The sequence below is a fragment of the Phallusia mammillata genome, chromosome 3, assembly GCF_965637545.1.
Source record: "Phallusia mammillata chromosome 3, kaPhaMamm4.hap1.1, whole genome shotgun sequence".
Lineage (NCBI taxonomy): Eukaryota > Metazoa > Chordata > Ascidiacea > Phlebobranchia > Ascidiidae > Phallusia > Phallusia mammillata.
This window is the reverse complement of record NC_137254.1, coordinates 18,855,543-18,873,093: the sequence shown is the minus strand read 5'-3', so window position 1 is coordinate 18,873,093 and position 17,551 is coordinate 18,855,543. Positions and strand designations below refer to the sequence as shown.

At 34.4% G+C, this 17,551-nt stretch overlaps 2 protein-coding genes across 3 annotated transcripts; both read right to left on the bottom strand.

Moving 5' to 3' along the window:
* Positions 1 to 1,541: 1,541 nt before the first annotated feature.
* On the bottom strand, positions 1,542 to 4,793 carry LOC145218563 (uncharacterized). Its single transcript, XM_080085977.1, has 5 exons — positions 3,711 to 4,793; positions 3,585 to 3,621; positions 3,446 to 3,515; positions 3,160 to 3,258; positions 1,542 to 2,801 (listed from the first exon to the last, which is right to left on the bottom strand). Exons 1-5 carry the CDS (start codon positions 3,794 to 3,796, stop codon positions 1,768 to 1,770), a joined length of 1,326 nt encoding a protein of 441 aa, XP_079942103.1. The 5' UTR covers positions 3,797 to 4,793; the 3' UTR covers positions 1,542 to 1,767.
* A 78-nt stretch (positions 4,794 to 4,871) lies between these two features.
* On the bottom strand, positions 4,872 to 15,609 carry LOC145218562 (uncharacterized). 2 transcript variants are annotated; one of them, XM_080085975.1, is made up of 17 exons: positions 15,450 to 15,609; positions 14,007 to 14,138; positions 13,851 to 13,925; positions 13,315 to 13,479; positions 12,291 to 12,330; positions 12,099 to 12,136; positions 10,406 to 10,434; positions 10,279 to 10,309; positions 9,767 to 9,801; positions 9,006 to 9,063; positions 8,630 to 8,784; positions 8,308 to 8,395; positions 7,617 to 7,727; positions 7,053 to 7,145; positions 6,752 to 6,829; positions 5,904 to 6,030; positions 4,872 to 5,670 (listed from the first exon to the last, which is right to left on the bottom strand). In XM_080085975.1, the coding sequence occupies exons 1-17, from the start codon at positions 15,489 to 15,491 to the stop codon at positions 5,612 to 5,614; spliced, it is 1,356 nt and encodes a 451-aa protein (XP_079942101.1). In that variant the 5' UTR covers positions 15,492 to 15,609; the 3' UTR covers positions 4,872 to 5,611. The 2 variants fall into 2 exon arrangements, with proteins under 2 accessions (XP_079942101.1, XP_079942102.1); XM_080085976.1 differs by having other exon boundaries at positions 5,606 to 5,670; positions 5,930 to 6,030.
* Positions 15,610 to 17,551: the final 1,942 nt, after the last annotated feature.

Below are 17,551 nucleotides of genomic sequence, written 5' to 3'. Positions count from 1 at the left end.
ATTTAAGTCATGGACACAGTGCAAATGTTGTTTCATACTGGCTCGACACATATGTTTTTGTTGTACTAATATAAATAAATGCGTTAACTGTGGCTGGGGAAAAGTGAGTTACGCATTTTATGTTACATGCTATCATCAGATACAAACTGCTTTAAATGTAAAAGACATTTTCCAACCGCAACTTAGCAGTAACTTAAAGCTTCCCAAAAATAAAAGTTGGTTGTTCAATGTTAAAGGTTTTGCTTACCACTTCTAGCCTAGGTTCTCATGCGGTTTAAACCTGAGTCTGTAAAAATGTTGGAGAAACTTTTGAATCGGACACTAAATGTTTTTGTACTGAAACACCACATAATACCGCAGATATATGCAAAGGTATACGGCAAAACAATAGCTCACTATCGAGCCAAAATGACCTCTACCATCAACCATACTGACTCATTTCCCCCTTTTTAGGCTCATAGATAAGTCTGTACGGGCGTATCTGTATCATTCAACTTTGAGACAAAAATTAACTTGATTTGAGTTAAGGGGCCCTAGAGTCTAACCACCTGTGTTACGAAGGAGGGTGGGGTTCGACAGGAAACACACAAGTCACAAGGAATAAACTCTACAGACAAAGTTTATGTTAAACTAAAGTGCAGGTTTAGTAAATGAGTATGAGCATAATAAAATTTAAATCACTTTAAATCAGCAGTTCTAGGATTCATCGGGATTCGTCCCCGGGAGTGTCCTGGGTTCAAACCTCGTGCAAAAAACTCGACTTGCTCATGTAGAGAAACACATTTAGATTTTTCAAAAAGTAGATGCTTGGAATTCATTTGTGTGACTTCCCGCCTTTTCATTTTCTGATTCTAGTTTGTTTTTGATTGTTTTTTCGGAAAAAAAATATAATTTCGGAGAAAATAACTTTATCTCACGTTGTTTTAGCTGGACTTTTGTTCGTACATCACTAGTGAATACATTACTCTAAAAAAAAATACCGATCATATATGCAAAAATCGTTGCACATATGCCTAAAACAAGATTTATCGACATTTTTCCACTCTATCCCTATTGCCCGCAATGCATTTTTTGGGCTTCCTTGAGCAGCCGCCATTACACTTCAATTTGCTTCAACCGTGGCGGCCAGTGATTATAAAGATCAAAGGCTCTAATTTGCAAAGTTCAGTAAATACCACACAGGTATTCACTAAACATTTCACAGAATGCCCATGATATTAAGTGTACAACATTCTCCACCTCTTGTACATCAACAAAGTTTTGCAATACAACAGGTATTGCGCTCAATGTTTAAATCTCAACCATTTAAAACGTTTTATGTATGTATTTTTTATTACAATTTTAATCTTTGCGCAGTTTGAAAGTATAGTCCCTATGTTCGACTTTACAATTGGAAAAATCAATTTTCTGCTATTTATGATCATGTTGTCTTGGATTAGGTTTGATTGGTCAGATTTGGTTGAATCCAATCGTTTTGCAAAACCCACTGCATTTTGTATCTCTGTCATAGTATGTACTCTACATTTCAAGGCGAGTAAAATAGGAATAAAATTTATTTAGAGCAAACATGTAGCATGCAAAAATACAAAAAAAAGCAAAATATATCATGTTGACAAATAATACTGGACAAAAAATAAAAAAAATACCCACAGTAGAAACAATTGACACAAAAGTGTTCGTGCTTAAGTGCAACCTCGCATACTCTGATGCACGTATCTACATTTGTTTCTAGAAATCGATTCAAGTTACTGTATCAAGTATCTCCATTTACTGGATGCAGCAAATGCAACACCTCTTACGTTTTTTCTTCTTTGTATTTTTTGCTGCACCCACAGACGAACTTGTAGTCAATTTCACACTGTGGTTTGTGGATGAATCTGCTTCTTTTGTGGCATGTCTGGAGGATGAAACGCCACGTTTCTCCTTTGACAAATTTAATTTCTTCAAGGAATGGTGTTCCAGTAATTTCCCAGACGCCATAGTATCGTTTTTCTCCACAACAGTGCCAGGGTCATTGTGGGAGACATGTCTTCTTAAAACTGGTATAACATGATCCGATTTGATCTCAGGCTTTGTTTGGGAAGGCGAAGTGTTCTGACGAAGGGGTTTATTGCATTTGAAAGGTGGTGCTGGAACGACTATATCACAACCTTGAACTTGAGTTTGCTGTTTTGCCATGAGATGAATTGAAGACTGACTTTGTGCAGTTGAAGGCTGGTTTTGTTGATTGAGTTTGCTTTGAAGAGGTTTTGTTGGCGGAAGACTGGAATACTTGACCTCGTTTTCAGGGTGGACTTCAGATGTAAGGGGGAAAATAAAGGGAAGATTCACATCTTTTTCAATTACCAGAGTAGACTTTAGAGTGTGCAAATTATTTGTGGTTTGCTCATCTTCTTCCACCTTGAAAGGGCTTTCCATTTCTTTGACTTCAGGTGCAATATCGGCACTGCACATCTCCGCATTTAAAACTCCGATATTCTGGACGTCCACAACCTTGTCGCAAATAGATTTCACCTTATCTTGTTGGGTGCTGGGTGCTTCGCCACCGGTTACAACCCGGTCAATAATTTTGCTTGCCACATGAGGAGGCTTAACTTTTGCTTGTGCTTTGTCAGCGCCAAGCATTCTACAAACTATTGTATCTGGCCAGTGCATGAAAACTTGAATGTACATCTCTGGTTGTTTTGCTGGGCTTCCTGTTTGATATAATACAACTTGTTTGGGGGGCAAGACGATAAACCGGTTGTTTGTTGGATGAGTAATTAACCAGCATTGATAATTGGGATCCACAAGAAGAGAGTCTGTTAAATAACAAAGATTAAGTTAATGAGACTACATTATGTGACAATCTAAAGTTTAGCTTAGTTTCTAAACCAGTGGTTCTCCAAATTTAAATGTGCAGGGAGCCGCAAAAAACGAAACCTTGAGAAAATCGATAAAGATTATGACTTTAAAAGCTAAAATAGCAATGTTTGGTGGTTTTCTGAGGTCGGGTGCGAAGGTTGGAGCCCCATGCGGCCCCGAAAACCGAGTTTGAGAACCACTGTTCTAAACCATCTATCAAAACACAATTTTTTAACAGACATGCCCGGCGTTTATGGTGGTCGTCGTTTTAAGAAGACATACCCTCGAAGGGCCAACATAAAATACAAAAATTACCTTGTAGATCTTTTTCAGTTGAGCAGTCTTTTTCGGGCTTTAGTCCGAACCAGAACCATACGTCGGCAGCAAGTTCAGACGAAGTATCCACAGTGTCGTCTAACAAACAAAATCACAATTCGTTTTTACAAAAATCGTACGTGGTTGTATGAGGTCTTGAAGCCAGACATAATCTTGGAATAGGTATTTTAGCAATTGTATTGTGTAGCAATACTTAAATAAATAACGCGACTATTAGAAAAACTATCTCAAACTTGCATTGTGTTAAAAATATTTACGCACTAACCTTTGTCAGACAACAGAGCTGGACAATTAAAGGTGCGTTTTTCAGCCAATGATAATTCAAAGCAACTGGCCTTTCAAAAACAATAGAAGATTAAGTTTTCTATGTTTCATGTGAAGGTAAAATAAAAAAAATTAAATACCTGTATCGGCAAAGACGAAATCCTTAGGTCGAGACATCTACAGAAACGAAAAATGAACTTTGTAAATTTTAGGTACAACTGTATGCCCATTAAGGCGAGATAATTTTTCCTTTTTGCAGTCCTTACCTTATTTCAGTCATTCCCAGGTAAGGCATGGGAATGAAGATCTTTTGTTCTCGAGCCCATCTTTTCCACGAATCAAAAAATGCCATATTTTTCAGGAGCAATGATATATGCGTCCGTTAAGCAAATTCCACTTTTCAAAATGTACCACAAAATATATTGAAGTTCCCATGAAACCATTATTTGGTCATATTAAATGTGACGTCACAAGGCAGGCAATTGTGACGGTTCGTTTGATGCTTATGTGTGCTGAATGCTGACATAATGCACAGCATGCAGTGCAGTTTTGGGCTTCCATCAAACTAAACCAGCTGCTTGTTTTTTGCTGGCACTGTTTGATTTCAAGAGCCCATTTTTTTAAAGCATTTGTAAAATTCTGCAAGCTCTTGTGCAGTATATGTGTTACCTAATTTTAATTTATTAATGAATGAAACGTATACGGGGCAGAATCTTGTGCTTAACATTGCTTCAACTTTGCATCAGATATTCTTAACGACTGCACTCCAAATATTTTTGTTAAGGTTTACTTGCAGGAAAAACAGCTGACTGTGTCAAGGTAGAAAGTTATCATGTGATTATGTTGTGGTTTCAGAAGAAGAAGCATAACATTAAATCTGCACCTTGCTCTTTCCTGATGGAAAATACAAATGTAAGTTTTGCTGCCATTTGTTTACTTACCAATTTCAGGCAATACTTATTAAGCTTTTACATCACAATCTACAGTAGGCCCATCTCAGCGTACTAATGAAAGTTTCCAATATTAATCACTTCACTCAGGACGTGAGTATTCCAAATTCCAATGCCTGTGCACAAATATCCATCTGTTATGTTTAAACATTCGATAATAAAAAAGATTTGTTTTGTCATACTTTCGAATGTAAAAAACAAACAATCTTAAAACGTTTCACACAGATCTACGGTATAATGTCAAATTTAATTACAGTACAATGGGTAAAATACACTACATTCCGCTTCACGTAACAAGTATATCAGTTTCTTTGAATCATCTCGTTTTGCAATACTCATAATGTCGGGAAACTCGGCTAATCGGGACGGTTTTCAAATCGTCGCTTATTATTTGTTGAGAAAATAATTCGGGTTACATAAATTCACTGACAACTTTTCGTAACAGTAAGTACTTGCCATTTGAAAAGACGTCATCTGCACGCTTGGCGCTTATCTTTTATTAAAACAGAAACATTTACACGAGTAGAAACATGGCACAAAATGCCATCTGCTCACACAATAGTACTTAAAAATCGAAGAACTCGTATGTACACGGTCTTCGTAAAGTTCGACGAAAACCATTCAAGTACAAACGGCCAACATGCGTAGCACCCAATTAACAAAAGCTAATAATCTGATCAGTTAACGTTTATAACGCGTTTCTGCTTGAAAACCACGCAACATAAAATTGAACTGTGCAACAGCACAAGCTTTTCACATTAATTATAGCTCGCTTAGGAAATGTTTGACTCTACACCCTGTGTCTTCTGTGATAAATTATGTCACCATCGTGTGTCTGATGACGTCATAATGCGTCAAAAACAGCATTCAAAAAACTAAAATCAAAATCAGAAACTCTTTGGAAGCAAACGCTTGCATTGGTGTAACAAATAGATCGAAGCCATTAATTTATGACAATCTATAAAAATTTACTGTAACAGAACATTTGCGATTCGGCACCAATATAGTTAAGGCAAGACACATGAGTGATCCAATTAGGTATCGCAAACCACGTGATTGGTATGAACAAACGCATTGGCCGCCAGTATACCACGTGACAGGTATCAATAATCGCATTGGCTCTCTTATAAAGGCAAACATATTTGGAGGCAGAGGCTTGGTGAGGCGGTGGCATGGCAACGACAAAAAGTCACGTGATCGACTTAGTTAAGATCAAGTCATTCCTGTAAACCTTCCTCGCATCCTATTTCGGATGAGTCCATATCAATGCCTTTAGCTGCAAGTAAAAATAAAAAGGATCGAAATTTGCTTAAAGACCTAGAAACCGCTGAATGATTGTTGTAGGGAACTATAGCGAAAAATATACATTTTGTAATATTATGTGAAAATAACTAAATTGCAAAATCTTAACTAAATTGGGATCTAATCGAACTATACTAATCATTTATCAATACAAAAACTTGACAAAACTTTTAACAAACTCGTGACAGGCGAAAAAAGTTCACTGACATTTATTCAAGGTCTGTTTAACTCGCCATTTCTTGCAGTGGATAGAATGTTTAACTTTCACCAGCAAACTTCTCCGAACCGTTGGGTCGTTGATCTTGCCACGTAAGCATTCAAACCTGTCCATGATCTAAATATAAGTCAGAAAATATTTAAAGAATTTATTAAGACGCATAATAAGCAAATAGTTAATTTTGTCAAAAAATTTTATTTTGACATAATGCGGATTTTATTGTAAATCTTTAATATTTAATAACTAAATAACCATAATTTAGATATTTATAAAGTGGCATGCAGAAAGCTGGTTTTTGAAAGATGCTACAAGCAGAAAATATCTTCGCTGCTTGCAATATACACGGTTTTCGACAAAAGGTTCTTGTTGTAACAAACTGTAAAATTATGTCGTAGGCAAATACCCGTAGGTTTGTGGCATTTTTATGAGAATGTTCATGGCCCAATTGTGATCGAATTCTTACATTTAAATTAAAGAAACAAAAACAACATTAAAGACACAAAGACATCGGTTACATTGTTCCTCATAATGGAAAATAAATCGATTTCAAAATGGATAGTATGAAAGCATTGTATCTTTATGAGAAGAATTTATTCGATGACTAATTTTGGGAGAGATGTCACTTTGTAATATTGACACACTTTGCAATAATGTGAATACAAAGGACAATTTTTTACACTTTGAAGCTGTTGGGAAAAATAGATCAGTATAGTCATCAAAAAGGCAGCTTTCCTTGCGCCATGCGCGCCGGTTTGATTAATGTAGCTGTGACTTTGGGTTTTAATGAGGACCATCACTTTTTAAGAAAAATTAAAATTTCAGTTTTGCTGTTACTCACCAAAAACAATGCGTCCTCAACCCTAGGATCGGTTGAATCAACTATCTTGATTGTGTCCAGGATAAGACGAATCACATTCTGAAAAAACATTAAGAAATGAGTCAGAGTCATCGTAAATCAAGGGTCGCTGATGTGCCACTGGGCAATGATATCAGCGCAGCAGTATGAAAAAGTTGTACGAAGCACAATTATGACGAAAAACATTATATGGAAGCACATGGAAGTTTTAATGACTATGACAATATGGGAATTTTGCATTTGAATGTTTAAAAGTCTGAAAAAATTGTTTCAATATACTTACGTTTAGTGTATTTTGCTCAACTGATTTGCGCTTTCTTGATTTGCCCCTTTGAAGAAGCTCGTTTGCAGTGCAGTTTGCTGCCTCTGGTGATTCCTTTACAACAGAATAATGTCACACAAGCCATATCGTAGTAAGTTTACGCTATAATTAATACACTTTGTGATGTTTGGAAGATTAAAGCATTCACTTGTTGCCCAGACAACAAAGTGTGGGTATTTTTTCAAATTTAGCAGTTTTAAAATCATTGGATTTCAGGCCTGTCTTACATACATAATTATGTAAAGCTTCTTTAAAAAAAATTCCTGATTTGTTCAAACGAAGCAAGAAATTTTGAAAAAAACTTTTTTAATCCATACTAAGTCTAATTTGTACTAAACATTAGGATTTCGCAGTGGTGAGACTTTATAGGTCGAAACATTGTGCACTGTCTGCAGCTAATTTATTATGATTTTACTTGAGACAAATTCTAAATATTCACTGGATTACTGGGTAACTTAACTTGGGTCGCAAAACAGGTTATGTATTAAAAATATATGGAATGCAACAACAAAAAGAGTAACTTACAGGTTTTATTTCAGGATATCTCATGTACAGATTTTGTCGAAATTGTTCAGTTACTATCCTAAAATCTGGTGGCATGTCACTTTGGGACACATCTGAAGCGTCAGGTAAGGCCTGTAAAAATACATACACTAATTAGACAAAAAATGTACAGTTTTGGCATTGTGAAATAGCCTTCCTTTTATTTATTAACTGGGTCATACTCATCCTTAACAATATTCAGGAGGCATTGAATGTATTCAATTGCTATATTAACCTGTGTCTCCAGATGGTTTATGGCTAATAAAGAAAAATTACAAACCAAGCATCTTGTGTTAACAGATTTTACCAAAATATACAGTATTTTTTAAATTCATGTATGCCACATAAATTTGGCTACAACATTTGTTTAAGTGGTCACAGTTAAAATTCTAAAACAGTCACTATTTTTTATTATTTGGACATTGTGTAATATTTAGCTCACTTGCTGAAGTAGCAGGGCAAGCACAGGCATGGATTTTTACAAAAATAATGACACATGCCATATACATGAAACCAAACTTGACTGTTTGTATTTTTTGAAAAGCCTAATGCGTTTCACATCACATCTAAATTATCGCCAACAAATTTTAATTATTGCCAAAAAATTTCAATTTTTTTATTATTTATTTTTAAGCAAAAACAAACAAAAAATAGATCATAGCAGTTTTTATACTTGTGTGACAGAAGGTAAGGGAGTATTGGAAGTAACTTGAACAACAGTGACATTTGAATCCTCCTCTGGATCAACTTCTGTCTTTTTTCTGCAGAAAAGAATAAAATGTAAAACTGCAATGTTGTAGAGTAGACCTAAAGCATGCGTACTACCTATGTTACTTAACACATTTAGGTTTATATTGCATGTTTAAAAGCCCAGAAACCGAAATGGTCTAACTCTATGTATTCATAATAAATTTGAACATATTAAAATAGGTGGAGATAATGTAACATTTTCCTGTTTTTTTTTTAACTGTTTTTCAACAACAAATAATTATTACCTTTTTGTAATTGGTTCAACAGGCACAACTGGAGTGGGAACTGTTAAAGCTGTTTGAACACCTGGCATTGGTTTTGACTCAACTTTGCCATGCAGGCGAGTTTGCTCCAGTTGCAACCTTTGTAACTGTTGATGCTGCTGTCGTAGTTGTTCAACCTGCAACACATTTTTTTAATCCAAGCAAAAAAATAAATTCACCAATGAAATTACATGTGGTATAGTATTGATTGCTAATTAGCATATTCTTATTGGTCAAATTATGTTGTAAGTCAAGGAAAGTTTAATACACCTTTTACACGTTTCGAAATCATGCCCTTAAAAGGTTTGCAGATTATGTTTGGTAACCATTGAAGTAAACCACTTATTTATCAACCCACCTCAGCCATCATTACTTCACAGTTGATTTTTTCTTGTGGGACAATTCCATGGTTTACCCTGCGAGATTAAAATGGTGTATTAGATCAGGGGTCACCAAACTTTTTTCACTGCGGGCCGGATAAGTTTAATAATGATTCGCGCGGGCCGCATTATTTACATGCCCTAGCGCCGTCTTTCCAAACTTAGCACGCGATTTTTTAGGTGCGCCAAGATATGGTCTTTCTACAATCTCATTCAAAAACTGGTCATGCAAAAGTTGAACTGTATAATTAGTCTTATCTTACGAGCAATGCTTGTATATTACGGCACAAGTGACTATAGAGGGCAATTGTTTGCGCACAATTAACACTTGTAGTCTTGCCTGTGACGTAACAAACTGGCTTTGGATCAATCCTGGGCGTTATAATCCTATGAAACTCGGTAATATCAATTCTAAATATCCCCACAGAAAAACTTTTGTAAGGAGTAGATTAACTTTTAATGTTACAAAGTTATTGATACAACTTGGCAACCTAAAAAATGTGGTCGCGGGCCGGATCCGGCCCGCGGGCCGTAGTTTGGTGACCCCTGTATTAGATTAATGTTTTGAATATTATTTTTCAAAAATAGGTATGGCCTGCCCAAATTTAGATATGTGGCAACATGTTTGAAAACTAGCAATTTTTTTTTGTTCACATGTAATTTTTAAAGACAGATTGGACACAGCTATTCTACATGTCATTTAACGTAGATTAACAAAATTCATATTAAATTTTAGTACCTGTTTAAATTTGGCACAGGCTTCTTTGCAGCATTCTAAAAAAGAGAGTATTACTAACTTCTATAAAAAAGCATATTTATGTTTACTAGAGAAAATACAAGTCTTTGCATGATAAAAAACAAATTCAGGCATTAATTAATTATTTGATTTGTTTAGGCAGTGGTATAACTTTAAACACAAAAAAGTGTTTATGTAATGCAGTGATACCCAATCTTTTTAGGCTTGGATCATACCAGCCCAATCAGTTTAAATGCGGGTTAAACATATAAAGGGGTGCATCGTTATTAAATGCAGTTAAAAATTATTCTAGTGTTGTCATGTAACATAAAACAATAATTGTACACTGACATTTAATAGCATAATTAAAAATTATTTAAAAAAAAACAAAGTAATGGATAAATATGGGAAAAAAATAAAAGTATTATCATAGTTTCAAAAATGTTTGCAGCATGGTAATTGACAAAGTATTACATGTAATCTTAAATATGAACCATTTCGATTTTTCAACTTACCTTAGTATTTTGCTTGGGAACACCACCGGGGCTACAAAAAAAATGTTATCAATTTATTGCATTGCAATATATGGTAGGTTCATTTTCGTAACATTTTTGAATTAAACTGCAAAGAGACAACACTCACATATATTCCGGGTCATTTTCACTCCAACTCTGTAACAAAGCAAAATAGTTTTGATTTTTAACCACATTATTTTGTTTTTCAACACAACTGTTGAGTCAACTTTTAATTTACAATATAAAACTAGAAGAGTGGCTTTCTGATATACTTCCATTTTATATATTCTATACGATATTTACCAATTTACTATACACATCATTTGATCTACACATATGATTGTTTTTCGTTTGTGCGGATTTACAGCAAACAAATGTTGCGGTGATTTTTAGATTCTTAAGGACACATTTTTAGAAAGCATTAACCCAACAAAAACAAAAATTTGTTCGTATTCTTTTTTGCACTATTATTGTCATGTAATTACAAAAACATTAAAAAACGTAACAAATACTTAAATCTAATCTCTTGCTTTGACCCAGATATTGTCGTCCAAGGTCGGGTTTTAAACACAATTTTTTTTAGAAAGCTGTAACAGTTATGATACAGACACTATAAATGAAAAGGAATTTGCTACAAGTGTATACATAACAAATTGTTTTTCATTTAACTTTGTTTCGCAAAACGAGTACCATTGACCTGTAGTAACCTCTCTTGGTGCACACGCCAAACGACTGTTTGACCTTTTGACATCGTTTTCAATAGCATGTCGTCCTTAGTTTTAAGCCTAATTTATACATGCCTCGAGTAACTCCTAAATTCATTGTCAAAAAAAACGCTACGTTATGACGAAAAAAAGTTCTGAACTGTGTTTGTAATACCTACTAGTTGACCTTAAGTAACCTGTGATCATGCGGCGGCCAACCTGACAACGAGCATTTAAAAAACATTTTTTTGGCAAAAAAGTCAAGTTAATTTTTTCATCTTTACTTTGATTAACAAAGTTTTGCTTGACATATACAAAACCGAAGCATGCTTATTAGGTTTAAATCACGTCATAAGTGTAAAACCTTCGCCAAAACTAAAAATGTGAGTGATAACTTAATAAAACGACATAGCATTGCTGTGCAAAACAGCTGATTTCTAATTACTGAAACGACCTCGCGTAAAACGTCTGTCCGACGTCAAGCTGAGCCCTCCCGCTATCCTAAACCAGTGAGTTACTCTCTTGGTACTTCTGCCTACAGTGTGTTTCTTGACCAAACGAGCGTTAGACACATTTACGTTTTTGGGGCCTGTGGGTGAACCTCTGGGTCATTCGGGGTCAAACTTCTAAAGGATCAAGTTCAGATTGATAACTAACATATGTCCAAATTTGAATAAATTTGAAGCACTCCTTCTTTACCACACGAGCGATAAAAACCAGAGTTAAAAATTTTACGTTTCGGGGCCCTGTGGGTGAACCGCTGGATCATTCGGGGTCAAACTTCTGGAGGATCAAGTTTACATTGATAACTATCATATGTCCAAATTTGAATAAATTTGAAGCACTTTTTCTTTACCAAACGAGCATTACAAACCAGCGTTAAAAATTTTACGTTTCGGGGGTGTGTGGGTGAACCGCTGGGTCAATCGGGGTCAAACCTCAGGAGGATCAAATTTTGATTATTAACTAACATCTCTGTAAATTTGAATAAATTTGAAGCACTCTTTCTTGACCAAACGCGTCTCACAAATCAGCGTTAGACAGAAAAAAGAAAAAAAAAATACGGACAAAAACAAAATGTGTCCCCTTCAGGGAAGGGGACCCATAATTACTAACCTTATCAGTCACCATTGTATTGGACTGATTGTGAGAATCTGTGTACACAAAAAAGGTTAGGCACAAAATATATGACAAAATAATTTTATAAAGTTTTGTAGATTAGGTTGAGTGTAACAAAAAAAAATCAGTTCAGATTTAATTATCAAACAACTTAGAAAAACATTCATACAAAAAAGAAACCATTCTTACTATTGTGTACAGGTTGTAGCTGGTTGTATTTTCTTGTAGTCTATAAAACAATCAGATAAAATGTTGTTTAAAATTTATAGCACAGGATAAACACAAAGTGACACAAACTTTAAATTAGTGTTTCAGACATGCCCGCCCTACCACTTCCCCAACCCTAGAAAACTTTTAAACAGCTTGTGTGGTTTAAAAATTTTCTTGTTTGAACAACACCCACACTCAAGCAATAAATTATGACCCCAAATTTATGCACTGTTTTAATTTTTAACAGATAAGAAATTATTTTCAAAGTAGAAATCAAAGATAAACACAAAAATTTTGCAAATGTACATTTAAATCAGTGGTTCCCAACCTTTTTGTAGTCACGGACCCCTTTTATAAATTTTATACGTCTGCGGACCCCCTAATTTTCCGTAAGTCTCTGTATGTTTTTCGTTTCTTGCATTATACGTTATTATACTTTTTGGGTAGAATTTTAATCAACCTTCACAATAAGCCTTAAATCTCATTGAAGTTCTGTACTGTAGCAACAAAGAGATAGATTTTCTAGCATACAAGAAGAAACAAAGTACTATAATTTCCATTGTTCATGTGTGTTGTGATGTCACAATGGAGATAACAATCACAAAAAAATAATTTTGGTATTTTTCCTGACTTGAAGGTTTGATAAACAGTCTGCACGTGTATGCAGGATTGTAAACGCTTCAAAAACTTAAAAATATTTTACTGTTGGTTTATGGTACTAAAAATGTTTGCCTTCATAGACCCTTGAAACCATCTCACGGACCCCTTGGGGGAAGCCCAGGTTGGGAACCACTGATTTAAATAGAAACTTTAGTAAATATTTAAATGAGGGTGTAAACATAATATATGTAGAGAGTTGCAAAGTCAAATTTTATATTATACATTCCAGGTTGGTTGCTTGTACAAGCCGATACTTTTTATGAAATACTCTGTGAAAGATGTAAATCAAACAATGGAATAAAAAGTGTGAAAAAACATTTTAAGTTAAACGACATTTCCATACCTTAGCATCATCAGAAATGGGCTGGTTGGATACGGATTGTTGACAAAATTCATTGCACATTGAAACTACATCTGGTAGTTCTAGGTATGCTGCTGTCATCCACACTGGCATTACAGTTTGTTGCTCAATTTTTAACTCTCCAACATAGAAGAAATCAAGGAGTTTCTAAAAGTAAACATTGAATTATGTTCCTTGTGTCATAAGTTTCCATTTATCAGCTTAGATTCTCAGAAATACACACACACATATATATATATGTATACATATATATATATACATATATATTGTACATTTTGGCCTAGTAAATTTCACTCTAACTCAAACCCAAACCTGTCCGCTACAACATTTTTTGTGACCCAAATCAGGTTGGTTTGGCACCATATTAATTACTACATTTGATCTGATTAGGTCAGACACAACATTATGACCAAACATAACTGCCAACCAACTATAAGATACAAAACTATGAGGCTGTTTTAAACGTGAACAACGGTAAGTCCAAATTAGATATGTATGAATAAATTCACACAGTTTACCTCGAATCCAACAGGACTAACACCCTGAATTTCTATTTCAATGTCTTGACTGTTGCTATTGTGGCCAATGGCATCCTGTAACAATATTTTTTTTACAAAACTACACATTATATGTACAATTGAAAAGTAAACAATGGATTTATTCATAATGCTTACAAGTATTAATGCATCCAGTTTAGCGCTGTTGGCAGACAACACACATTTATGGGCAAGAAACCTCTTGTCTGATACACAGACACACACATCACAGTGTTTGCCAGAATCCCGCTGCACTGACAAATTTGCTGCCTATAAAATAGGTATAAAATGTAATTTTAGTATTAAAAAAATGTCATTTACAAATAGCGTCAGGACAAATTACCTACATTTTCTTAACAAACTGATTTAGTTTGTCTGGATGTAATTAGTTTTTACTGTAAAAGTTTGTTGATTGAAAATTATTATATTTACTGGATCTGTTTTTACAGTAGAAAATAGACTGGTAGAATAAAAAAAAACATGACCATGACCTAATTTTTTTGAATAAACCTTTTGCAACTCCCACTTTAAAAACTTTAGTTAGGTAAATACCAGATTGGAAAGAATGGCCTCCGCACAATATTTTGGATTTCCCCTTGTAATCCGTGCAAATTTAGGCTTTTTACGTGTAATCCGCGCAAAAAAATGTTGTCCGCGCAACTTAGCACAGCTTTCGTAGGTAACCATAATAAACTTTCTTTAAAATTTTATATTTTCGTTTTACAATGAAGTTCTATGTCGTCACAAGCCTTATTTCGCGAACAATCCTATTTAAGGGCGCTGTAAAAAAAATAAAAAATAAATAAATTGAATCCGCGTAAATCAGTCAAGCACATCGAAACTTACTGATCGTCACGCTTAAAATAACATTTTTATTTCGCTAATGTAGACGTTAAAAGCACATTTATCTGTATTTTTAGGATGTAGTTTGACTATTAAAGTGACTGTCGGCTGGGCAAGTTACATAAAATAATGTTTTCTGTATGACAAATAATTAAAAACAGTTAAGAGCAAAAACTATCCTCACAAAACAAATCAGCAAAATGTTTGAATCGTTATGAAAAAGAAAAATTGTAGAATCTAGCAGAACAGCTGCGTGCGCAATAGAGCAAAACTGAAGATTCGTCGTATTTATTGATTTATTTAGTTGTTCTTTTTGTCGGCTGGATAGTCTTGCTTGCAAGCATTACATACAAATTGCGTTAATCGTTAAATCCACCTGCCAATCAAAAGTCTAGCCATCCGCACAAAAAATTGTAATTCCGCGCAAAAATTTTGACAAAAAAAATATCCTCCGCGCAAAAAATAAAACTTTCCAATCTGGGGTAAATACACTAGTTTGTCCACTGTTACACTTTTTTATCAAATTTGTGAAATATTTTGAAGGCTTTTAATACAGCAAAATATATTCTATTAACTACATTGTTAACTGAAATCTTATACAAGTCAACACAACAATATAAATTGGCACAGATATGCCAAATTGAGTCCATAATTCACAAGGAGTGTATATTACTTCCCAAATCCCAAGAAAGTAAGGAACTGTAGTCAGTGTAGTAAGTATTAATCACAGAAACTTACCAGTCTGACAGCATGTTCAACATCTACCTTTGCATTCGGCATCACTATCCAGAATTTGATTAGATGAAACAGTTACTTATAAATACATACAAATTCTAAATGTTATACATATCACTTGACCAAGCTCACTTTTCTATAAAGTTAAAACACAACAGTTGTTTCATTTTAATCCAGCTCCTTTTACAGTGATATTAAAAATATATATATTCATTGGTAATAAATTCCATGATTTGCTTAACTATAAAGATATAAGTCTTTAGAACTTTTAAAATGTGTTTCTGTTATTAAAGGCACTAAATACTTTTTTGATAAACTCCCACTGTTTTTTTTATTGCTATGGCGTCAGCAGCCTGATATTTTTGCATCTTCGATTGAAAACAGAAACGGTAAAACTTCAAAATCAGAACGGAGACAGTTAGAGACTGGAGTAACTGGCCTTTTACACGAGCCAAACCAAGAACAGTTACGCTAATGCAAATTTTAAGCACTTCTTTATCCAAGTTCTTGAAAAAAAAGTAACCCAACCAAATTCTGCTCTATTTATTAAATTTTGCGTTCGTTTACTTTTTTCATTCACCATTGTCCATTGTCGGCGTGGAAGCAAAGAGCTGCGTTAATTTCTCTGTTAGTGAGACACACTTTTACGCCACCTTTATTTGGCCATATTCCAGCATTTGTCAGAATAATTTTGGTAATTTTAAAGAAAGTTACCAAAGCTAGTAGCTACATAAACATTATATTTATTGTGCTTGGTGACTCTTGTCACACCGAAAATTTACGACAATAGCCCTAATAAAATTTAAAATATTACGGAACAAATCCGCATTTTCAAACATTCGAGTCCCATTGCCATGTTTCTTTCTGTGATCTTCAAAGCATTTAAGATTACATACCCACAGATAATAACTAATGTGAACAAAATTGGAAGTTATCGAGCTGTCTGTTTCATTTCAAGTACCGTATTCACTCGATTGTAAGCCGCCCTAGTTTATAAGTCGCCCTCGATTGTAAGCCGCATGCTGGAATATCTGATACTATTGCTTCTTAATACATCTTTCTGTTGTTACATAGCACAACTTTTTACCCATATTTGTTAGTTACGTTGATAACTGTACCCAACAGAACGTATATCGACGTATAATCTGTACTTGGATACATGTTTTGAACCTCAAATAATTTAAAACGTTGGAGTGTAGAAATAATTTCGGTATAAAATAAAAATATGAGCCGCCCTCGATTGTAAGCCGCCCTCGATTATAAGCCGCACAAACGGCAGCTAAAAAACAATATAAGCCGCGGCTTACAATCGAGTAAATACGGTACCTTAGGCTACGTTGCAAATTATGCTATTAAGTGGATTATGCGATTAAGTGAATTATGCGACTAAGTGAAATATGCGATTAAGTGGATTATGCGATTAAGTGAATTATGCGACTAAGTGAAATATGCGATTAAGTGGATTATGCTATTAAGTGGATTATGCTATTAAGTGGATTATGCGATTAAGTGAATTATGCTATTAAGTGGATTATGCTATTAAGTGAATTATGCTATTAAGTGAATTATGCGATTAAGTGAATTATGCTATTAAGTGGATTATGCGCTTCAGTGAATTATGCTATTAAGTGGATTATGCGATTAAGTGAATTATGCTATTAAGTGGATTATGCTATTAAGTGAAATATGCGATTAAGTGAATTATGCTATTAAGTGAAATATGCGATTAAGTGAATTATGCTATTAAGTGGATTATGCGCTTCAGTGAATTGTGCGCTTAAGTGAATTGTGCGATTAAGTGAAATACGCTATAAAGTGGATTATGCGATTAAGTGAAATATGCGATTACGTGAATTATGCTATTAAGTGGATTATGCGATTAAGTGAATTATGCTATTAAGTGAAATATGCGATTAAGTGAATTATGCTATTAAGTGGATTATGCTATTAAGTGAAATATGCGATTAAGTTAATTATGCTATTAAGTGAAATATGCGATTAAGTGGATTATGCTATTAAGTGAATTATGCGATTAAGTGAATTATGCTATTAAGTGAATCATGCGATTAAGTGAATTATGCTATTAAGTCAGGGGTTCCCAACCT